Source organism: Somniosus microcephalus, chromosome 9 (genome assembly GCF_052327205.1).
Source record: "Somniosus microcephalus isolate GS21.2 chromosome 9, FLI_Smic_1.0, whole genome shotgun sequence".
Classification (NCBI taxonomy): Eukaryota; Metazoa; Chordata; class Chondrichthyes; order Squaliformes; family Somniosidae; genus Somniosus; species Somniosus microcephalus.
In genome coordinates, this window is record NC_140995.1 from 205,692,457 (window position 1) to 205,718,034 (window position 25,578).

Genomic DNA, 25,578 nt, shown 5'->3' on the forward strand with positions numbered 1-25,578 from the left:
GAATGCAGGGAAAATAAAGAAGGTACAGCCCGCATCCCACCCAAACCCCATGGGCCCTTTTGTACACTTGCAAATGGATTCTATTGAACTACCTGTGTGCATGAGCTTTAAATATGTATTAGTTATTGTTGATATGTTTTCAAGGTGGATTGAAGCGTTTCCTTGTAGAAAGAGTGACGCCACCACTGTTGCTAAATGTTTATTGAAGGACATTGTGCCTCGCTTTGGGATACCAGCAAAACTGTCAAGTGACAGAGGGTCCCATTTTACAGGAACAGTGATTAAGGAACTATGCAAAGCCTTACAGATTAATCAACACCTCCATTGCAGTTATCATCCACAGTCGGCTGGACTAGTGGAAAGATACAACGGGATGCTGAAAAATAAGCTTGCAAAACTGTGTAAAGAAACTGGACTTAAATGGGTTGAATTGTTGCCCATAGCTTTAATGACAATGCGGTCTGCTACCAACAGAACTACAGGATTGTCGCCTCACGAGATCGTCATGGGAAGACCACAAAGATTGCCCTCTTCGGCACCTTTAACAGCTAAACAAATGGACATTCATAAAATGGAGGAAGATATGTTGAGTTATTGCATTGCACTAACCAAATGCATTTCTAGTTTCCATCAACAGGTGAAGGAAGCCCAGGTCGATCCCGTTGAAGGAAAGTGCCATACTTTCGAGCCAGGAGATAACGTCTACATAAAAATCTTCAAGCGAAAGAATGGCCTTCAACCCAGATTTGAGGGACCCTTCCAAGTACTCCTGACCACAAACACCGCTGTAAAAGTAAAGGAGCGACCAACATGGATACATGCGTCCCATTGTAAGAAGGCATCAGTTGAAGATGATACACTGCCAAGATGAACTGGATTTGGACTCTAATAAGACTGTTCCCTTTGTTAACGATAATTGAAACTGCCATATTGATTTACCCAGATCCCCTGAAGGGCAAACCATGCATAGAAGAATGTGTACTTTTAAACAGTGATTTCTTTTATATTATATGCTATAACGAGACTATAAAGGTTCAGCTTCAGGATCACACTATGCAGGTACCCCCGTATCAACCCGAGTCTTAGGATTAGGCAGAATAAGATAGTAGACAAAAGGAGGGGTCTGCCTGGTCAAGGGAAGGAGGCACATGTGCAATCATAGGAACTGAATGTTGCACCTATATTCCAGATAGCTCAGAAAATATCACCAATTTGGTAAACTACATAAAGGAGGCCGTAAAGAAACTACACCAACCTGAACAATGGTCCATTTGGGATTGGATTTCAGGATGGGGAGGAGCATTAGGAAAGCAAATTTTGGAAGTCTTAATTGCAATTGTGATGATAATAATTTTAATTAGTTTATTGATTGGTTGTTTAAAATTATTGTGTACAAAAGTCCTTTCCTTATTAACATCAACTCCTCCAGTACCCATGATGTCTGAATATGAGGATATTAAGGGTGAAACCTTTGATGTAGAATTTCTTAAACTTAGCGAAATAGATTGTCCTTAGAAAGGACAAAAGGGGGGAATGAGGAAATCTACATATTATAAGGGGTTAATTTCAGGTGCTTGCTGGGTAAAAGTTTTCAGACTTGACACCGGTCAAGAGTCGATGTGTAACTAGAGCTATTGCACGTACTTGGATTACAGCCAAGAACAGATGTCTGCCCACCTAATGAGAATGTAGAAGTGAAACAATGGGTTCCGTTTGAAGTACCCAGTGACCTGACAACTTGCGACCGTAAGCAAACCTAGCCTCCCGATACATGATTAAGATTAAAGAGGACCTCCGGTTACACGATTCATGTCCTGTTATAGATTAACGGTTGATTTATGTGTCCAGGATCCTTCTGTCAATATGTCATAAGACCTGATGATTAATCTAAAATGTATCCTGATAGAGGAACAAAGGAATGTCAATCAAACTTGTTTGTTACTGTATAAATATGGAACGCTTACGCTGGATCATTGGAATAGTAGCCTCACCCCTTGAGTGGAGGTACTGATTCCCCTTGCAAGAAAAATAAAAGGTCTGTCCGTCTGACGAATCCAAGAGTGTATTGAGTCATTACCCAGAGCTAAGAAGGCACTTCAACAAGCCCTATACAATTGTAGTAAGACTTCCTTACTCTTGTACGCCAATCCCCTTGCAATAAAGGCCAACATGCCATTTGCCTTCCTAATTGCTTGCTGTACCTGCACGCTAACTTTTTGTGTTTCCTGTATGAGGACACCTAAATCTCTCTGAACACCAACATTTAATAATTTCTCACCATTTAAAAAATATTCTGTTTTCCTATTCTTCCTACCAAAGTGAACAACCTCACATTATACTCCATCTGCCACATTATTGCCCACCCACTTAACCTTTCTATATCCCTTTGCAGGCTCTGTGTCCCCTTCACAGCTTACTTTCCCACTCAGCTTTGTATCATCAGCAAACTTGCCGATACATTGCTCTCAGTCCCTTCATCTAAGTCATTAATATAAATTGTAAATAGCTGAGGTCCAAGCACAGATCCCTGTGGCACCCCACTAGTTACAGCCTGCCAACTGCAAAATGACCCATTTATCCCTACTCTGTTTTCTGCCCGTTAACCAATCCTCTATCCACCCCATGATTCCTTATCTTGCATAGCAACCTTTTATAAGCCACCTTTTCAAAATCCAAATATACTACAATAAACTCTTTCATATCCGGCACCAAAGGGACTGGGATGGTGCCGGTTGATTGAAAATTCCAGATAACGGAGAGGTATATCTACCAAGGCTATTTTTAACAAACAAAAATAAAATAAGGTTTGAATGCTATTTACATAACATGACCAACTTTTATCTGGTGTAATCCTTATCTGGACATCAATTTTCAGCTTTCACTGGCAAGTGTACATTGCCCTCCCAGTAACTTATCCACACCAATGCCTTCTATATAGCTTATCCACACTCACATTCCAATCTCTACCTAACTCACCAACAGCCAGTCACCTTTTTCTTCTGGGTAAGTCCCTATGAAGTATTTATTATTCCCTACTAACTATATATTATTCCCTATACAACTGAAGATTTCTGACCTATCACCTGACACCCATGAATCCATCGGGAGGTTAACATGCACCTGCAAACCTCCAAATGGAGAAAATTCAGCTCTTTCTCCCCGACAGGGATTGAGTACATAATCTGACTGTCCTTGATGTTAACTTCGCTCACCAAAAAGTGCGCCATTTCCCAGCACTGTCATTTGTTACAATGATGAGCAAAGAGAAACAGCAAAAAACAAACCCCATAAGTTTTAAAAAGAAATTTCTCAACATCCCAAGAGAAGCCAGTGATTTCAGAAAATCAATTTCACATCAAATCGGCAATAGAACCTGGGACCTCCCTAGTCTATATGGCACAGTAACATACTGAAAAATGAACTCATCCATTGAGTCTCTGGGAAACACACATTCAATTCTAAAGTAGCTGCCACTCTCAATATTCTGAAGCAAACAGAAATGAAGACTCGGACTCGGCAACATTTCCGGTTATTGAGGTGTTGTTTTCTGAGTATCAATTTTGCTGGTTATTAGAGAATTCCGGATGATTAAGTGCCGTTTAAACACAAGTTTACTGTACATCCACTGATACCCTTTTATCTATCCTGCTAGTTACATCCTCACAAAACTCTAATAAATTGTTAAACACTATTTCCCCTTCAGAAAACCATGTTGATTCTGCCTAATGATAATTATGATTTTCTAAGTGCCCTGTTACCAGTTCCTTAATGATGGACTCCAGCATTTTCCAGATGACTGATGTCAGGCTAACTGGCCTGTAGTTCCCTGTTTTCTCTCCAGCTCCTTCCTTGAATAGCAGGGTTACTTTTGCTACCCTTCCAATCCACTGGGACCATTCTGGAATCTAGGGAATTTTGGAAGATCAGAACTAATGCATCCACTATCTCTGCAGCCAACTCTTTTAGAACCCTAGGATGTAGGCCATCAGGTCCAGGGGATTTGTCAGTTTTTAGTCCCAGTAGTTTCTCAAGTACTTTTTCTCTACTGATATTAATTACTTTAAGTTCCTCTCACTTATTAGCCCCTTGGTTCCCCACTATTTTTGCTATGCTTTTTGGGTCTTCTACTGCGAAGACAGATACAAATTTGTTTAAAGTCTCCACTATTTCCATATTACCCATTATAATTTCACCTGTCTCAGCCTATAAGGAACCAACACTTTTGCTACTCTCTTCCTTTTTACATACTTGTAGAAGCTCTTACAATTTATTTTTATATTTCTTGCGAGTTTACTCTAATTCTATTTTCTCCCTTTGTATCAGTTTTTTGGTCATCCTTTGCTGGTTTCTAAAGCTCTCCCAATCCTTAGGCTTTTACAACATTATAAGCCTCTTATTTTCATCTAATACTATCCTTAACTTCTCTAGTTAGCCACAGATGGATCACTTTTCCCATGGAGTTATTTCTTAATGGAATGCATATTCATTGAAAATTTTGGAATATTTCTTTAAATGTTTGCCAGTTTATCTACCGTCATACCTTTAAATCTAATTTCCCAATCTACCTTAGCCAATTTCCCCCTCATACCTATGTAATTGGCTTTATAAGTTTAAGACTTGTTTCCGACTGAAGTATTTCACTCTCAAACTCAATGTTATCATGCTATGATCACTCTTCCCTACAGGATCCTTTATTATGCAATTACTAATTAACCCTGTCTCATTACACAATACAAGATCTAAAATAGCCTGTTCCCTGGTTGGTTCCATGATGTATTGTTCTAGGAAACTCTTGAATGCTTTCCATGAACTCGTCCTCCAGACGACCATTGCCAATTTGATTTGCCCAGTCTATAAGAAGATTAAAGTTCCCCATGATTATTGTATTACCTTTGTTACAAGCTCCTGTTATTTGTTGATTAATACTCTGTCCAACAGTATAGCTGCTGACTGGGGGCCTATGAACTACTCCCACTAGTGTTTTCTGCCCCTTGTTATTTCTTATCTCCACCCATACTGATTCTACTTCCTGATGTTCTGAGCCAAGATCCTTTCTCACTACTGTCCTTGTGTCTTCCTTTATTATCAGGGCTACCCATCTCCCTCCTTTTCAATTCTGCCTGTCTTTTCTAAATGTCAAGTACCCTGGGATATTTAGTTCCCTTGGTCACCTTGCAACCACGTCTCTGTAATGGCCATCAGATCAAAGCTATTTATCTCTATTTGTGCCACTAATTCGTCTATCTTGTTATGAATGCTTCATGCATTCAGATAAAGGGCTTTCACCTTATTTGCTGATGCACTTTTACCATTGAACTCTCTGCCCCTTCCCGTCACACTCCACTTATCTTTACCCAAATCGCTACACTGCTCCATTACCTTGACTTTTCTCTTTAGATTTCTAAATTTCCCCTCACCTGACACACTCGCTTTTAGTTTAAAGCCCTAGTCATTCGATTCACCACGACACTGCTCCCAGCCCGGTTTAAGTGGAGATCATACCAACGGAAGCGATCCCTCTTTCACCAGTACTGGTGCCAGTGTCCCATGAATCTAAACCTGCAAAGAATCCTTGCCTTCATTCGAATAAAACGACAGCATCTTTTACATCCACCTGAACAGCCAGAGCCTCAGTTTAATGTCTCATCTGAAAAAACTCCAACAATGCAGCAGCCCCTCAGTACTCAGTGCCAGTACTATGTGCTCAAGTTCTGAAGTGGGCCTTAAACCCACAACCTTTTGATGTTGGTGCAAGTGTAGCTACCATGGAGCCAAATTGAAGAGGTTGACTATATGTGGAATCAAAAAATTGTGACATTATGTAATGTATGTTTTGTTTCAGGAATGAGCTGATTACCAGAATGATTTGTGCTACAATCAATCACCAAGTAGCATAATGGTCCCTCTCCCTAGCCATAAAAGTGTTAGTATTTCTCTGATGACTTCATTCATGTGAAAATAAAGGTTGCCTGCAGTGGTGGTACGATTAGCTCTATGACTGCCAAATTGTTTCTGAAATGTGTTTTGCGTTTTCCCCGTTATTGAATTCGGTTCTTTGTATTAATCACATCCATCACCAAGTCATTACATAAACCAATAACTGATGGCAGAGCAGACTAAATTAAGTCCAGGACAATTAAAAAACATTTTTTAAAGTGCTAAACATTTGAAATAACATGAGATATCTCCCCGCTGTACAAGCATTACATCACAACTGCGCTATGTAATTATTTCTAGATAAGAAAGTAATTTCTAGCAAAACTGGGATCCCTTAATCACTGTGACACAATTAGAGGGGACTATGAATTTGTAATCAACATATGAGTTTAGAAGCGTGCTACAATCACTTAAGTATATTATGTAGCACTAGTGGCACGACATACTGACTAATAGTGCTGTCCAGTGAGTCTGAGGATGAGGTTTTCTAATAGGCTTATTATGCAACGTAACACCCAACGCATTATCAGGACCACTGATTTACAGTGACTGAATAAATCAAATTAGTTTTTTTTATGAAATAGTATTCTTTAATTTTTACCAGTACTTTGGGGATTGAATTCCACAAGTTGTTCCATTATTGTGAAAACTGTATAAATTAAGGCCACTCATTTATATTCCTTTGTCTGTATTTTCATTTTTAGCCATAGAATTATATGGAATCTACAGTACAGTAAGTCATTTGGACCAAATGACCAATGTCAGTGTTTATACCCTACACGAGCCTTCTCCCACTCTAAATACCTCTTGCCCCCATATCCCTCTAATCTCTTCTCGCTCCTGTATGAATCAAGCACCCCCCCCACCTTAAATATGTCAAGTGCTATCTGCTTCAACCATTCCAGCGAATTCCATATTCTCATTACTTTGTGTAAAGAAACTCGTCCTAAAATCTTTATCTGATCTGTTAGTGGCCCTTATATTTATGCCCTTGTTCTGGACTCATCCACAAGTGGTAAAAATTAGTCTGGGCCCATTTTCAGAGGCCGTGCGCACCCAAATTAAGAGGCCTGTGATCGGCAGAATGTTGTCTTGCCAATTTTATGTGGAGGCTGAAAAAAAAGGCACAAATAAAGTAAGGGTGGGACTGGGTTTTGGTTGGGGGGGGGGGGGGGGGGGGAGAGCGGGGGAGAAGGGGAGAGATGATGGGACAAAAACCCATCTTGAAAAGCAAATAATGTCACCTCATACTGGAATTCTTCCAGTGATTTGCAATTTCACAGCAGATGCCCTTGATGCGGCCTAACCGCAAAGAGGGGGGGGGGGGTGGGAAGGAAGGAATAAAATGACAGTAATAGCTGAAAGATGCACATTTATACACAAAACCTCATGATTAATCTGGTTCACAACATTTACTTGTTAAGGTCATATGCTTTCATAATTTGGTCCCTCCTCACAATACCCTCCAGAGATGAGAGACTTGGACACAGTACCGGCGCTCGGCCAAATAGCAAGCTTGAGCTATGCTAGTGAAGATGCAGCCTCTTTCTCTTATGCCCCAACAATCTCACTCCACAGGTTAATATAGAATATAAAAGTCAATCAAAACTGGAATTCAGCCTCTCAACTAGGCAGAGATGAGGTCAAGTTGAATCCCTTGGTGTTCAATAAGGAGTGTAGAAGAGCATGCCAGGAGCAGCACCAGGCGAATCTAAAAATGAGGTACCAGCCTGGGGGAAGCTGCAACACAGGACTACATGCATGCTAAAAAGCAGAAGCAGCATGCTATAGACAGAGCGAAGCGATTCTACAATCAATGGATCAGATCAAAGCTCTGCAGTCCTGCCACATCCAGTTGTTAATGGTGGTGGACCATTAAACAACTAAACGGGAGGGGGAGGCTCCATGAATATCCCCATCCTCAATGGACGGTGGAGCCCAGCACGTGAATGCAAAAGACAAGGCTGAAGCATTTGCAACCAAGTGCCGAGTGGATGATCCATATCGGCCTCCTCCTGAGGTTCCCACCATCACAGGAGCCAATCTTCAGCCGATTCGATTCACTCCACGTAATATCAAGAAACGGCTGAGCGCACTGGATACAGCAAAGGCTATGGGCCCCAACAACATCCCGGCTGTCGTGCTGAAGACATATGCTCCAGAACTAGCCGCGCCTCTAGCCAAGCTGTTCCAGTATAGCTATAACACTGGCATCTATCTGACAATGTGGAAAACTGCCCAGGTATGTCCTATCCACAAAAAGGACAAATCCAATCCGGCCAATTACCGCCCCATCAGTCTACTCTCAATCATCAGCAAAGTGATGGAAGGTGTCGGCGACAGTGCTATCAAGCAGCACTTACTCACCAATAACCTGCTCACTGATGCCCAGTTTGAGTTCCGCCAGGACCACTCGGCTCCAAACCTCATTACAGCCTCGGTCCAAACATGGACAAAAGAGCTGAATTCCAGAGGAGAGGTGACATCAAGGCAGCGTTTGACTGAGTGTGGCATCAAGGAGCCCTAGTAAAACTGAAGTCAATGGGAATCGGGGGGAAACTCTCCACTGGCTAGAGTCATACCTAGCACAATGGAAGATGGTTGTGGTGGTTGGAGGTCAATCATCACAGCCCCCGCACATTGCTGCAGGAGTTCCTCAGGGCAGTGTCCTAGGCCCAACCATCTTCAGCTGCTTCATCAATGACCTTCCCTCCATCATAAGGTTAGAAGTGGGGATGTTCGCTGATGACAGCAGTGTTCAGTACCATTCACAACTCCTCAGATAATGAAGCAGTCCATGCCCGTATGCAGCAAGACCTGGACGACATTCAGGCCTGGGCTGATATGTGGCAGGTAACATTCGCGCCACACAAGTGCCAGGCAATGACTATCTCCAACAAGCGAGCATCTAACCACCGCCCCTCGATACTCAACGGCATTACCATTGCCAAATCCCCCACTATCGATATCCTTGGTGGGGGGGGGGGGGGGGGGAACCATTGACCAGAAACTTAACTAGACCAGCCACATAAATACTGTGGCAACAAGAGCAGGTCAGAGGCTAGGTATTCTGTGGCAAGTGTCTCACCTCCTGACTTCCCATAGCCTTTCCACCATCTACAAGACACAAGTCAGGAGTGTGATGGAACACTCTACCTGCCTAGATGAGTGCAGCTCTAACAACACTCAAGAAGCTCAACACCCTCCAAGACAAAGCAGCCCGCTTGATTGGCACCCCATCCACCACCTTAAACATTCACCCCCTCCACCACCGGCGTACTGTGGCTGCAGTGTGCACCATCTACAAGACACACTGCAGCAACTCGCCAAGGCTACTTCGATAGCACCTCTCAAAGCCGCGAACTCTACCACCTAGAAGGACAAGGGCAGCAGGCGCATGGGTACACCACCACCTCCAAGTTCCCCTCCAAGTCTCACACCATCCTGACTTGGAAGTATATCGCCATTCCTTCATTGTCGCTGGGTCAAAATCCTGGAACTCCCTCCCTAACAGCACTGTGGGAGTACCCTCACCACAGAGACTGCAGCAGTTCAAGGCGGTGGCTCACCACCACCCTCTCCGGGGCAACTAGGGATGGGCAATTAATGCTAGCCTTGCCAGCGACGCCCACATCCTATGAACGAATAAAAGAAAACCCCAGGGTGCCCCAGCTACCTTCTTTAAAGCACAGAAATTTATAATTTATGGTAACTTTTGTTTTTTTTTTTTTAATTTAAAAAGCAGCGACACTATGGTAAGTGACAGATACATTTGGAAAATGCAATAATGACTGGATGTAATACTGAAATCAGATAGCATACCTATTCAAATCTTTTTACAAATAAGTTATAAGACCGCCTACAGATAGAAAAACTGATTAATAAGCTATACTATAGGATAACACAATTGAACACAGGCGCTATTGCACCATAGCTAGACAAAAACACAACCTCAAACATGCAAATATAATTCCCCCAAATCGATCGCATCTTGCAGCTGATTTGTTTCCAAACCTCTGCCAATGCTTCTCCGAGCCAGCTGCCATGAGGTGCATGACAACAGCCCAGCAACGACATTGGGCAGACCTAGCTGATATGCCTATCAATTAGTCCAATAAAAGGCGACGAGTTAAGAACGTAACTGAAGGTTTTTATTGGCTAAATAACAGAGCCCACCCTCATGGGTGATCCGATCCAACAGGGAGGAATACTAGCCAGTCAGCTACCTTTATACCTGGGCAGGTAATGGGCGGAGTCGGAGGTGGTCAGCCCAGGTATAACAGTGCGACAAGAGGCGACCTCGTGTAGTGATGTGACAGTGAGAACATATACAGTGATAACTATAACAGTGGTTTACCACACTAGCCTCTGCTCAGTGACCCCCAGATTAATGCTACTGAGATTGAGAATCAAAGTGTGGGAAATTAAGCACATTCCAGCTTCCCCTGCTTGTCATGATGTGCTAATGCACTGCCGTACAATGCCATATCCCAGAAATGTTTTTTTTATAAAAAGGTTCCTTTTCTGCAAACTTACATGTCTACAAATATAATACACCCTTCTGCAGCAACTTAGAATAAAGACTTTCCTTTCTTTAATGTTACTTCCAGACTGACTGACATCAAGAAAGGCAACTAGGTCAATTTTAAATTTAACAAAATTTAGGATGGAGCCTCCTATTACTTGGTTAGGCCTATTTAATGGGCAGACGCAAAATACTCTAGTGAAATAAAACAACCTAGTATACGTAAAGTGAACTTTCTGAATTATTACATGGTGGGAACAAAAGAAGAACCACAAGTACTTGACGCAAAAGGCACCAGAATGACCACTGGATTTTAAAGAGGAATGTAGTCACTCGAAAAACAGATTTCAAACAAATTTTGATTTATTAAATACAGTAAATGCCAAGAAAACTGTTATTTTTGTATCACTTGCAGTTAAATAGGTAATGCAGTGTCTTCTAATCAGTAGTTTTCACAGATGAACACTTAATGTGCAGGCAAAATAGTACATTCAACCAAAAAAGGAGTCGCATTTAAATTATTAATATTGGAGTAAGGCAAGTCACCACAATGTATCAATGACTTCTATTTATTACAGGCAGTCCATTTACTCATGATGGAATATTAGTGCATATGGTTTGTTTACACAGTACTAACTTAGGCAATGTTTTCTACAAGGGTATGTTGTCTCTTCACATCTGAAACAACTATAGTGCAAGACCTAGCTTACAAATAGCATTTCTAATGTGCTTTATAGTATAAATCAGAGCTGCCCTTCAACTTTGGGTACAAATATCTTCTCTCAAAGTCCAGTGCACTCAGACAAAGCACAAGACTCTCAAAATGGATTCTGTAGGATTGTACAGTGTCCCATTTTTAATACTTAGTGGTTTGTTTTTGTTCTATAAACATACAAAACAAATCTCTCCACAGAACTGTAACCAACACAAAAACACCTAGTCTGAATTTAAAAAAAATGATGCAAGGTGAAATGAACCAAAAATTACTCGAGTGACCCTCCCTCCCAGGAAACTGCTATCAAGTGTCCCAGTTAAAGTCGTAGTGTTACCAATACAAAAACATCCCCCAACTATGAAATGTGGATGCATTCCTATGGATTGAATGCCACAATGAATGTCAATACCAAACTCCACACTGTACAAGTCAGTTAGTTGCATTATTCCAGCCAGTCCACCTCATCAAATTCAGAATCATCCTCAGAGTCACTGTACTCCACTGCAATACGCCGGGAGAGAATAGTTGCCACATCATTGCCAACTTGCTCATGTTTTGCCTCCTGTTCACGCTGCTCTTCTACCTTGCGAAGTTGAATGCCTACCAAGGAATAAGATACAGGAGATTAATCAAACACTAAAGGAAGAAAATAAAATCTTGCTTAATTAAGAAGAAAGGTTTTATTAGACAAATATGCAGTGCATTCTGAAAAATAACAGAAAGCCTTGTTCTTTGACAATGATCTCCTCTGCACTGCAAAATAGGGCACTGTAAACCTGCCTGAGAATTTACAGTATCAGAATGTCAGAGACCAATTTTCACTGCATAATGCTACAATAAAAATTTGCATTTGCCATCTGCATTAAGTCTGTTGTTTACATTGGTAAATTGAGTCAATAAGCCGGTCATTGTCAAGATACAATCACCATGACAGTTCTTCACCCACCCCACTATATACCCTTAAATATAAAATTTCAGATAATGCAAGAAAAATCACAAGAAACCCACACAAAAATGTACCCATACACTTGACTGCAACAACATTTCCCATCTCGTTCAAACATGACAAACCCTAGTGGGCCTCTGAGCTAGGGAACCAATGAATGCACAAACTGCCAGCTGGCTCCCTTCACAAGCACAGTCCACCCAACTGAATTCTGACACCCGGAGGCATGGATGAGGGTTTCAGCACCAGATGAGCTGAGGCGGGGCGGAATCGGGTGATGTTACGGGGTTGAAGTAGGCGGTCTTAGTGAAGGAGTGGATATGTGGTCAAAAGCTCATCTCGGGGTCAAACACCAAGGTTGTGAACGGTCTGGCTCAGCTTCACAGTTCCCAGGGAGAGGGATGGAAATGGTGGTCAGGAAACGGAGTTTGTGGCAGGGACCAAAGACAATGGCTTCAGTCTTCCCAATATTTAGTTGGAGGAAATTTCTGCTCATCCAATACTAGACATCAGACAGTGGAGGGGTCAAGAGAGCTGATGGCGAGATAGAGCTGAGTGTTATCAGGTTCCACATGTATGCGGACGTGTTTTCGGCTGATGTCGCAGAGGGACAGCATGTAGATGAGAAACAGGAGGTGGCTGAAACATTACTAGGTTACCATGTGTACGAAAGTCCAATATAAAATGACTTGGTTATTTATATACATTTCCAAATGCACACAGTAGACTCATTTTCAACACACAAGAAACGTTAATTTCAGTTAAGAGAATGCATTTACTTACCCTTACGTATTGCTTCAAGCAGAACACTCCTAGCATCACTTATCACTGGCAGAGAAGATGGATGTCGTTTGGCTTCAGATCCTGGATGTGCTTGGGAAGGAGATGATGGTGGGACCAAGGGAACAGGAGGTCTAGAGCCAAAGGATGGTGGTGGAGGGGGACCAGGAGGTGGTGGGACAGGTCCTCCAAGAAGCGGAGAAAAGGATCGTGGTCCAGAGGGAGGAGGTGGTGGTGGTGGGGGCGGGGGTGGTGGAGGAAGCCCTTGTCCTTCATTTGTCTGAGCTGGAAAAGTTGTCATCACATCAACCCCAGGTGCCGTAACAGAAACTGGAAGGGAAGGCTTTATTAATGGGGGAGCTACAGGAGGAGCAGCTGGATGGAGTACTCCAGGGGCAATCTGAAGAGGTGTTGCTGGTGGCACAGATACCATTGGCTGTGGCAGCGGAGGAGCAAGTGGAGGAGTTGAGTTGATGGCAGCTTTGACTGAAGCCCCTGGCACAGTAGCAGGAAGAGGAGGAGGAGGAGGTGGTAGCGGGGGAGGGGGAGGTGGAACAGCAGGGCTCACAAAAACAGTCGCCTTGCTTGTTGCTGGAGACCGAAGTCGATGATCCATTAAATCAGCGTTGGAACTGAAAAGGAAACCCAATATATCTTTAACACAAATATCAATGATACTTTAACCAAACATATAAAGGCAAAAGGTAGTTTGCTCAACTTAAAATTGCCTTCATTTGTCAAATAGAAGAATATCCATCTATCATTATGAAAAAGCCCAGAAAAACTGTGTAAAGAGACACGAAGTTGATCCCTGGTGTCAACATATGAGCTTGTAAGGAATAAGGTTCTGTCTCCAGTTATGCATATAGGACAAATGAAAGTTTCCATGTACCTGCCATTCGCTGGGAAGCTATTTTATGTTCCCAAATCCAGGGAAGCGATTCAAAGGAGGGTGATAAAGGCCAATGCTTACCAGGTGGACTGTTAATGAACTAAGTTATAAACTTGTAGAGAAAATATTAAAACGGTTATCCTGGTTTTAAAAGTTGGACTATGAATGAAAGAGAGAAGTATAAAATTAACTGCCTCGAGATAGATTTGAGATTAGAAAGACATCCACAGTCATGGGCACGTGGAATAGGTCAAGCATTACATCAATAGAAAGTAAAATAGTGGAAACTATAGAGAGTAGATTGGAGGAGTACCGGTACAGTATTAGCTTAAAAAGTAACAGGATTTAGAAGGTCCTGCTGGACAGACTACTTGGAGGATATTATAAATAAGTAGCACAAGTTCCTACCATATAGATTACTTGATGTTACAGATCCCTTTGACAAGTTGCACATCAAAGAATATTAAACTAAAATCCATGGGAACATTGTGGGACTATATATGGATCTATAAAAACAGTCTTGTGTAAGATGTAATGTCAGACTGGTGGGAGGTGTTGAGTGGAATACTGCAAGGATCAGTGTTTGGACCCATATTGTTCAATAGTGTCTAGATAAGTGATCTGGATGTTGTAAAGGATAAAGGATCAATGGTAAGCTTGTTAAATTGTAGACAACACTATAGAGCAGTAGACACAGCAGATGCATTACAGATTTCAGTTCTTCTGCAAAACCGTAACTGCATAGATTCGTACAGCATAGGTGGTGACCATTCTGCCCATCATGCCTTTGCTGGCTCTTTGAAAGAGCTATCCAATTAGTCCCATTCCTATGGGGAAAGAGCAGAGGAGTGGGACTAATTGGATAGCTCTTTCAAAGAGTCAGCATAGGCATGATGGGCTGAATATCCTCCTTCTGCACATACGATTCTTAAAAGTTAAGATTTTCGCAGAAGGATTTAAGTCTGCAATGAAAATGGACCGATAAATGGCAAATGGCATTGAAGTGGAGGGAAAAAATGAGCAACATATGTACACGCAGCATTTGTAACAAGATAGATGAGTCGACGGCACAAATAGATACAAATGGGTATGATCTGATTGCCATTACAGAGACGTGGTTGCAAGGTGACCAGGACTGGGAACTGAATATTCCAGGGTATGAGACAATTCGGAAGGATAGACAGAAAGGAAAGGGAGGTAGGGTGGCTTTGTTGGTAAAGGATGGGATCAGTGCAGTGGTGAGAAGTGATATTGGCTCAGAAGATCAAGATGTAGATTAAAAAAAAGAGAAAAAGTCTCTGGTGGGTGTAGTCTACAGGCCCTCGAACAGTAGCAATACTGTTGGACAGAGTATAAATCAACAAATAATGGAGGCCTGTAAAAAAGGTACGGTAATAATCATGGGTGATTTTAATCTCCATATTGGTTAGATAAGTCAAATTGGCCATGGTAGCCTTGAAGAGGAGTTCAGAGTGTATCCAGGATGGTTTCCTAGAACAGTATGTAATGGAACCAACCAGGGAGCAGGCTATCTTGGATCTGGTACTGTGTAATGAGACAGAATTAATAAATGATCTCATAGTAAAGGATCCTCTAGGAAAGAGTGATCATAACAAGGTTGAGTTTCAAATTCAGTTGGAGGGTGAGAAAGTTTTATCTCAAATCAGTGTCCTGATCTTAAACAAAGGCAATTACAATGGTATGAGGGCAGAACTAGCTAAAGTGGACTGGAAAAATAAATTAACAGGTAAGACAGTTGAAATGCAGTGGTGGACATTTAAGGAGATATTTTATAACTCGCGAAACAAAAATATATTCCAGTGAGAAAGACTTTAAGAGAAGGGAGCACTATTCGTGGCTAACAAAGGAAGTAAAGGATGGTATCAAAATGAAAATGAAGGCATACAATGTTGCCAAGATTGGTGGGAGGCCAGTGGATTGGAAATTTTTTAAAAAACCAGCAAAGGATGACTAAAAAAAAAAAGGGAGAAAAATTCAGTATTGCCCCGTTTGGGGCGCGATTATCGGCCGTGCGCAAAGTTTAGTGCCTGGCGCTAATTATCGCTTCCGACTGCAAACTTGGCTTTTATCGCCCCTGGGGGTGATTGGAGCGCTATATCAGGCGCTTCACACCTGTCTTAAGGCGCAAAGGCAGAGGAGCAAGGCGCTACCTCAGAGCACTGGCGAAGCTCATGTGATGTCAGTCAGCAATGGGACATAGACACAATGGCGCCGGCCAGTTCTTAAAGGGGAGGGTTGATCTTGCTCTCCATCCACACCCTGCTCATTGCAGCCTTGAATCTAGAACAGGAGAGACCTGTACATCAATTCAGCTGGAAAGAACAATGGAGAGACCCAGGGAAAGAGCTCAGAGTGCAGCCCCCACAGTCTCTTCTAAATCGATACAAGGAAGGGCAAATCAAAATGAACCTGCAAAGTGCTGCTCAGTACCCAAAACTCCTTCACAGTGTTGAATCTCTCCAGAAGTCAGTCTCTCTCTCTCTCTCTCTCAGAATGCATGGTGCAAAAATGTCACCAACAAAAAAAGGCAGGAAGCGGTTGCCTTTAAATAGCGCTCCCCCAGACCCTTCCCGACTGCAAAACGCTCCCCTCAACCTGTCGTTGCTAGCGGCAGGCAGTAAGGCAGGGGGCGCCATTCAATATCTGGTCCAGGGCGCTACCGGGGCATTGCACACTCGACTGACGTCACGATCTGCCGACACAGGAGGTCGTGGCAGTAGTGTTTAGCGCCGCCGCAACATGTCTAATTAATTTCATGAGCGGCGCAAACATCGCCATGCACGGGTGCTTGTTGCTTTGCGCCCCATTAAGGCGCTAACGGGAGGCGCAAACCAACTGAATTTCCCCCCCCCCCCCCCAAGATGAATTGAGTGTGTAAACTGGCAAGAAATATTAAAACAGATAGTAAGAGCTTCTACAGGTATATAAAAAGGAAGAGAGTAGCTAAAGTAAATGTTGGTCCCTTAAAGGATGAGAATGGGGAATTCATAATGGGGAACGGGGAAATGGCAGAGACTCTGAACAAATATTTTGTATCTGTCTTCACGGTAGAAGACACTGACAACATCTCAATAATGGATAATCAAGGGGCCACAGGGAGGGGAAACTAATGACAATCACTATGGAAAAAGTACTTGGTAAAATAATGGGACTAAAAGATGACAAGTCTCCTGGCCCAGATGGCCTGCATCCCAGGGTCTTAAAAGAAGTGGCTGCAGAGATAGTGAATGCATTGGTTGCAATCTACCAAAATTCTCTGGACTCTGGAGAGGTCCCAGCGGATTGCAGGACATTTAAAAAATCATAACACAGTCAAGCAGAGTCAGTATAGTTTTATGAAAGGGAAACCATGTTTAACAAATTTGCTGGAGTTGTTTGAGGATGTAACAAGCAGGGTGGTTAAGGGTGAGCCAGTGGATGTGGTGTATTTGGATTTCCAGAAGGCATTCGATAAGGTGCCACATAAAAGGTTACTGCATAAGATAAGAGGTCACGGAATTGGGGGTAATATTAGCATGGATGGATAGAGGATTGGCTAACTAACAGAAAGCAGAGTCGGGATAAAGGGGTAATTTTCCGGTTGGCAAACGGTAACTAGTGGGGTGCCACAGGGATCGGTGCTGGGGCCTTAACTTTTACAATCTGCATTAATGACTTGGATGAAGGGACCGAGTTTAATGTAGCCAAGTTTGCGGATGATAGAAAGATAGGTGGGAAAGCAAGCTGTGAAGAGGACACAAAGAATCTGCAAAGGGATATAGACAGGCTAAGTGAGTGGGCAAACATTTGGCAGATGGAGTATAGTGTGGGAAAGTGCGTGGTTATCCACTTTGGCAGGAAAAATAAAAAAGCAAATTATTTAAATGGAGAGATTACAAAAGGCTACAGTTCAGAGGGACCTGGGGGTCCTTGTGCATGAAACACAAAAAGTTAGCATGCAGGTGCAGCAAGTAATCAAAAAGGCAAATTAATGTTGGCTTTTATTGCAAAGGGGTTGGAGTATAAAAGCAGCAAAGTCCTGCTACAACTGTACAGGGTATTGGTGAGACAACACCTTGAATACTACATACAGTTTTGGTCTCCTTATTTAAGGAAGGATATATTTGCATTGGAGGCAGTTCAGAGACAATTCACAGGATTGATTCCTGAGATGAGGGGGTTGACTTATGAAGAAAGGTTGAGCAGGCTGGGCCTATACTCAGTGGAATTTAGAAGAATGAGATGATCTTATTGAAACATAAGATACTGAGGGGGCTCGACAAGGTAGATGCAGAGAGGATTTTTCCTCTTGTGGGGAAATCTAGAACTCGGGGGCACAGTTTCAGAATGAAGGGTTGCCCTTTTAGAACGGAGATGAGGAGGAATTTCTTCTCGGAGGGTCATAAATCTGTGGAATTCTCTGCCCCAGAGAACTGTGGAGGCTGGGTCATTAAATACATTTAAGGTGGAGATAGACAGATCTTTACAAGATAAGGGAATGAAGGGTTATGGGGAGCGGGCAGGGAAGTGGTTTTGAGCCCAAGGTCAGCCATGATCTTATTGAATGGCGGAGCAGGCTCGAGGGGCCAAGTTGCCTATTCCTGCTCCTATTTTTTATGTAATAAAGGGACCAGAATTACCATAAGGAGACTATGAAAGTCACAAGTTTACTGTTACAATCGGGTTCTTTTCAATGTCAAGACCTAGTGGAGAAACAATTTTAAAAGGCAAATAGAAAGTTGGGATGCACAGCTAGAAGAGTGGAATACACATATGCAGGAGGTTATGCTGATGTTTACCTCACTCAGAGTTGAAATACTAGAGGGATGAGCTCAAATAGTTGAATGCTCTTTGCCTTATGTTCTAGTAAGGTCCATGAAACTGTTAAGTATGGCTCGAGTTGCTGGGATCATGGAAATCTTTTACCAAGGAAGGCAACGGGCCAAAGGTGTATAATGTGGGACATCAGGTTAGATATTTTGGAGTTTGTTAGGTAGGACACATCCCAAGATTCTAATTCTTTATACTTATCACCCCTTCCACAACTTGGGTAAAATGTGCAATTTAAAATGTACAACTTAAGGCTGTTGGCACGAGTACGAGTACAAGGTGTACCAACATCAGAAAGAGTAAGAGACTTGTTCAGTGTAACTGATGAAATTTCAAGTGTTGTCACTCTAAAATGGAAGGGGAGGGGATGAGATCTGTAGCTAGGTAGGAAGATTCTAAAGATAGTTATCAAATTATGAATGTTGTGAACAAATGTACAAATTACTGTAATTTTACTTACCAATTAAAATAACAAACCCGATCTTAATTTGCAGTTGGCACCACTATGGGGCCATAATCAGGTTTGATTCTGAAATCAGTCAAAGCTCAATGATAAATGCGACTGCAGTGAATTTTAGTTACCTAAAAGCTGGTAGCACTGGCTTCATCTCAACTGCTGTTTGTACTGGAGGAGGTGGGGGTGGCTCATGTGGTCTTGAAACAAACAGTTTGTCACCCATTCCACTGGAATGTTCGCCAATATGTCTAAAAGGTACTGTAGACTGTATAAGGTGGTCAATATGGTCATCTGGGTGATCAACACACGTTTCCATCCTTAAGAGAGCAGAATTATTATGAGTATTACATTTTCTCTTTACGTATTATGCATCACCTACTAGGAATTCAGTATACACAGAATGGCCAGTGAATGAGTTAGAAATCAATGGACCAAAATTAACAAGTCTGCTTCATTCTCTGACCAGTCAGTGTCTTGAAATACCAAAAAAAAGGCCTTTTTTTGATAATACAAATTTAACATCTCATTCTACTGGAGAAGACAGGAAATAAACCAAACATTCATAGAATCATACAGCACAAAAAAGGGGTCATTTGTCCCATTGTGCCTGTGTCAGCTATTTTGAAAGAGCTATCCAATTAGTCCCACTCCCCTGATCTTTCTCCATAACCCTGCAAATTTTTCCTTTTCAAGTATTTATCCAATACCTTTTTGAAAGTTACTATTGAATCTGGTTCCACCACCCTTTCAGACAGTGCATTACAGATCACAATCATTCAAAGCAATGCAGCAGTGCACATCACATAATACACAAAAGAATGTAGTTTTAATTCAGAAGTAGCAGCATCATAGCATTGGAAGAATATGCAAATCACTGGCAATAGCTTTCAATGCTTCAACATACCTACTATTTTGCCTGAAATAATGTACCAATAAGACTTGCAGTACAAAATCCTAGACATATTCATTTCATCCTATATTTCGACTGTCACAAGAATGTGCAAGCTTTAGGTATGGCATTCCAAATATCCCAAATAGTACTGAAACAAACCTTGGTTCAGGGTACACTGGTGGTCCATTGATATTATCTCTGTGTTTCTGTGGAAAGTCTCCATCAACTGCAAGCTCTAGACCGGGTGCCTGTTTCTCCCATACCTTTCGCCTATCCTGAGGCACTCTAGGCATTTTGTCCGGTTCTCGAGGACGATCTATTGGTTTCTGCTATAAATGAAAGTTGGTGACTAAGTGAAATATTTATATTAATGCAGCATTAATTCCACAATTCAGTAGAGAAAAGGAGTCAGGTACTACTGTATTCAAAAAAGATTGGTGATCCATCTATTTAAAGGCAAAGTATATATCTATTTTTAATACAAGGTCAAGAAAGACTGAAAAGGGGAATGACTGCGCAGTCAGAATAGTATTTCAATAAAACCTAGGCTTTGCAGAAACCTACTATAAGGGAAAAGAGACGCTGCAATGAGGTCCTTAACCAGGCGACTGCGACCTTCCTCAACTTGCCCTCCAATTCTGGCAAAGATTTGAACTCGTCACATTTCATGTAAACTTAGATGATTATACAATATATGCCTGCATTAATTCTCTCAGTACATTAAAACAAATGCACTCTTTTTTTAAATTTATAAATTCAATGAAAAATAACCTTTTGCTTCCGTTCTTTCCTCTTATCTTCAGTGTCCTGAAGCATCTTCTCTTTCCACAGATCAAAGAAATATGATGGATTTGTGTAGAACTTTAAGCCATCTTTACCATCATCTCTGCAGCAACACAATATTCACAGTTAACATTAGGATAATTTCTTCGATTTCATAGATAAAATGTTAGAAAGTGATATATACAAGCCAGACATTAAATACCCATTCAGAATAGGCACTTATAATTTTATTGTTCATAAAATAGACTATCTCAAGAGGATTGGAATACAAAAATGAATAAGTGATGCACCAGAATGCTACCAGGGCTTAAAGGGTTAAATTATGAAGACGTTGCATAAACTTGGTTTATATTACCTCAAGTTTAGAAGGCGGAGAGGTGATTGAATGGAGTCGTTGAAAATGAGAGAGAGATGATAGTATAGATACAGAGAAACTATTTCTTCTGGTGGGGAATCCAGAACAAGGTATAACCTTAAAATTAGAGCTAGGCTATTTAGGAGTGAAATTAATTAACACTTTTTCACACAAAGGGTAGTGGAAATTTGGAACACTTCCCCCAAAAGGCTGTGGATGCTGGCTTAATTGAAATTTACAAGATCGATCAATAGACTTTCATTAGGTAAGGGTATCAAAGGTTTTGGACCAAAGGCAGGTAAATGGAGTTGTGGCACAGATCAGCCATGATCTAACTGAATGATGGCACAAGCTTGAGGGACTTTATGGCCTACTCCTATTCCTGTATTCCTAATACCAGTTACATTTGTGGCAATTGATACATTTAGCATTGGGAAGGAACCAGAATTAGTCAGTCATTGTGGTTGATTTGCCCCAACATCTCCTACCCTGCCACCACCAGTTGTTTGTGCTGACCACGTGTAATCAGCACAAACAACTGGAGCACAAATGTGGGTATTGAGAAAGGATAGATCAGGCTTGGCTGTGATGCCTTTGGTGATCAAATAACATCACTATTACCATTTGTATGTGCCTAGATGGTCGTTTGACCGAGGTACTGAGGCTTGTCAGCAGCTGTGGAACTGTATCCAGTAAGGAGGGAAGACGACCAGAGAAAATTGAAGGAGAAAAAAGATCATTTAAAAAAAATCCTACTGGGAAAAAACCCTCTTTGGTCAACGCACAAGACTTAAACAAAGGGCGAAGCAAGGCTTACAACCCTTCCCAAAACAACCTGGCCCAAGAAAAGTATAAAGTTAACGTAGAAGAGAAATATCAGTGAAAACGAAGATTCCTGGTGGGCCCATCTGCTCAAGACTGAATCAAACTAAATTATGGAGTCATCTGCTTACTTAGTCAGTTTCTGCCATCTAGTGGTTGAAATAGATACCACTTGCAGCTCAGCAACACAAATGTGCATTCAACACATTTCAGGGTTTTAGCACATTGGAATTTGCTTATTGTACAGTCTTGCCAATTTCTGACATTTGCACAAAAGACTACTAGCCTTCTGTATAGTCTTCCTCATTCTTTAAGTGTAGTTTACTGTCTATATACGCTACTTTCATAGGTTTATCGTCAATTTAGGGGAAGGAGGAAGACCATCACTGGCAAACTTCAGGGGCTTTAAATTCTGTCATGTGATCTAAACAACATAAAAGCCCTCCTCATAGACCAAATTCATTTCAATATATAGCATGCAGCATAGGGCAGTGGTTTGTCTGTGCGTGGGACCCTCTGCAAATATCGACACACTTCCAGGGACTCCTGTCTTAACTTCTGAAGGACCTTGTCTGTTACACAATGTAAAACAATGCGCTCATTGCTGGAAACTATTTTTATTCTGAGTCAGCAACTGAAGGACATAAATTTAAGATCACTATCAAAAGAACAAAGGAAGAGTTAGGAGATTTTTTTTAAATATATGGGGGTTATCAAGATATGGAATAACCTACCATAAACAGTAGTGGAAGCAGAATCCATATAGCTTTTAAAAGGGAGAGAGATAAATATTTGAAACAGAAAAATTAAACAGAGGGAAACGGTTGATAAGTGGACCAATCTTGGAGCTGGCACAAGGAGCAGAATCGTCTCCTTCTGTGCTGTACAGAAATAGGTCCCAAAATGGCTAGGCCGTCGAAGGGGACTTGTCTCAAGATAGCTGAAATCTCCCCATGTCTAGGACTAGGGCTTTCCACTTGGCCTGGAGGGGATAGGCCGCCATACTTTGGGAGTCCCTGCAACTTCAGCCTAGAAGGAGCTCAGCACTTCTTTGGAGGCCGGTACACCCAGTGAGGAGGCATACTGGCCTCTTCCATTGGCCCACCTTGGTGGTCCAGGCCTGGGAAGTGGCTTACAAAGAGGTTTGAAAATAACAGTTTCTGGGGGTGGGCGATGAAGGCAGTGAGAGGGTGCAGGGGAAAGGGGCTAGTACTTTCCCCCACCAGTGCAGCAAGGCCACAATTTGTGGCATCGCAGGGGAGGCATGTGACAAACATGCACCTGTAGGGCACAGACTCCCACATCCCTACTCAAATGAGATGAGCTCCCACAAATTCTAGTGGGGTGAGCTCTAGAGGTTAACTGCCAGGACTGCAGCCCGAGCATTTTCAAGCCCATAATAGAGTCATAGAGTTATACAGCACAGAAAGAGGCCCTTCGGCCTATCGCGTCCGCGCCGGCCATCAAGCCCTGTCTAATCGAATCCCATTTTCCAGCATTTGGTCCGTAGCCTTGTATGCTATGGCATTTCAAGTGCTCATCCAAATGCTTCTTGAATGTTGAGGGTTCCTGCCTCTACCACCCTTTCAGGCAGTGAGTTCCAGATTCCAACCACCCTCTGGGTGAAAAAGTTTTTCCTCAAATCCCCTCTAAACCTCCTGCCCCTTACCTTGAATCTATGCCCCCTTGTTATTGACCCCACTACTAAGGGGAAAAGTTCCTTTCTATCCACTCTATCTATGCCCCTCATAATTTTGTATACCTCAATCAGGTCCCCCCTCAGCCTTCTCTGCTCCAAGGAAAACAACCCCAGCCTGTCCAGTCTTTCTTCATAGCTGAAGCGCTCCAGCCCAGGTAACATCCTGGTAAATCTCCTCTGCACCCTCATCCTTCCTATAGTGTGGCGACCAGAACTGCACACAGTACTCCAGCTGTGGCCTTACCAGCGTTTTGTACAGCTCCATCATAACCTCCCTGCTCTTATATTCTATGCCTCGGCTAATGAAGGCAAGTATCCCATATGCCTTTTTAACCACCTTATCCACTTGTTCTGCTGCCTTCAGGGATCTATGTACATGCACACCAAGGTCCCTCTGATCCTCTGTCTTTCCTAGGGTCTTACCATTCATTGTGTATTCCCTTGCCTTGTTAGTCCGTCCAAAATGCATCACCTCACACTTTTCAGGGTTAAATTCCATTTGCCACTGTTCCGCCCATCTGACCAACCCATCTATATCGTCCTGTAGCCTGAGGCTTCCCGCCTCGCTATTTACCACCCCACCAATTTTCGTGTCATCTGCGAACTTACTGATCATACCTTTTACATTCACATCCAAATCATTAATGTAGACCACAAACAGCAAGGGACCCAGCACCGATCCCTGCGGTACCCCACTGGACACAGGCTTCCAGTCACAAAAACAACCTTCCACCATCACCCTCTGCCTTCTGCCACTAAGCCAGTTTTGGATTCAATGTGCCAAGGCACCTTGGATCCCATGGGCTCTTACCTTCCTGACCAGTCTCCTATGCGGGACTTCATCAAAAGCCTTACTGAAATCCATGTAAACCACATCCACTGCACTACCCTCATCCACACACCTAGTCACCCCCTCGAAAAATTCAATCAAATTGGTCAGACATGATCTTCCCTTGACAAAGCCATGCTGGCTATCCCTAATTAATCCCTGCCTCTCCAAGTGGAGACCAATTCTGTCCCTCAGAATTTTTTCCAATAATTTCCCTACCACTGATGTTAGGCTCACTGGCCTGTAATTCCCTGGTTTATCCCTACTACCCTTCTTGAATAATGGTACTACGTTAGCTGTTCTCCAGTCCTCTGGCACATCCCCTGTGGCCAGAGAGGTTCTGAAAATTTGTGTCAGAGCCCCTGCAATCTCCTCCTTTGCCTCACATAGTAGCCTGGGATACATCTCTCCGGGCCTGGGGATTTATCCGCTAAAACCGCTAGTACCTCCTCCCTCTCGATGCTAATATGTTCAAGTATATCACAGTCCCCCTGCCCGATTTCTATGTCCACATCGTCCTTCTTCATAGTGAACACAGATGCAAAAAATTCATTTAAAACCCCACCTACATCCTCTAACTCTACACACAGTTTGCCACTTTGGTCCCTAATGGGCCCTACTCTTTCCCTAGTTATCCTCTTGCCCTTAATATACTTATAAAGCACCTTAGGATTTTCCTTTATTTTGCTCGCCAGTGTTATTTCATGGCCCCTCCTCGCTCTCCTAATTTCTTTTTTAAGTATCCCCCTGCACTTTTTATACTCCTCTAGGGCTTCCTCTGTCTTTAGTCCTTTGTATCTTCCAAAAGCCCCCCTTTTTTTCCCTAATCCATTCTTGTATATCCCTGGACATCCAAGGTTCCCTAGGCTTGTTGGTCCCACCCTTGACCTTTACGGGAACATGTTGCCATTGTACTCTCTCAATTTCCTTTCCGAAAGACTCCCATTGCTCCGATGTGGATTTTCCTTCAAGTAGCTGATCCCAGTCCACATTGGCCAGATCCTGCCTTATATTAAAATCGGCCTTCCCCCAATTTAGAACCTTTATTTCCGGTCCATCCTTGTCCTTTTCCACGACTACCTTAAATCTCACCGAATTATGGTCACTGTCACCAAA

General features: G+C 42.4%; 1 protein-coding gene across 6 annotated transcripts in view; it reads right to left on the reverse strand.

Annotated features, from left to right (window-relative positions):
- Positions 1-10,803: 10,803 nt before the first annotated feature.
- wasf1 (WASP family member 1) overlaps positions 10,804-25,578 on the reverse strand; it is a 111,058-nt gene continuing 96,283 nt past the window's right edge. For 5 of the 6 annotated variants that reach the window (XM_085997799.1, XM_085997802.1, XM_085997798.1 and 2 more), the window contains 5 exons: positions 20,746-20,860; positions 20,134-20,303; positions 19,208-19,399; positions 12,907-13,535; positions 10,804-11,777 (listed from right to left, as the gene is read on the reverse strand). In XM_085997799.1, coding sequence (XP_085853925.1) covers positions 11,620-11,777; positions 12,907-13,535; positions 19,208-19,399; positions 20,134-20,303; positions 20,746-20,860 — 1,264 coding nt within the window. In that variant the 3' untranslated portion in view covers positions 10,804-11,619. The remainder of the gene's footprint in view (positions 11,778-12,906; positions 13,536-19,207; positions 19,400-20,133; positions 20,304-20,745; positions 20,861-25,578) is intronic. The other variant, XM_085997800.1, reaches the window with a different exon arrangement.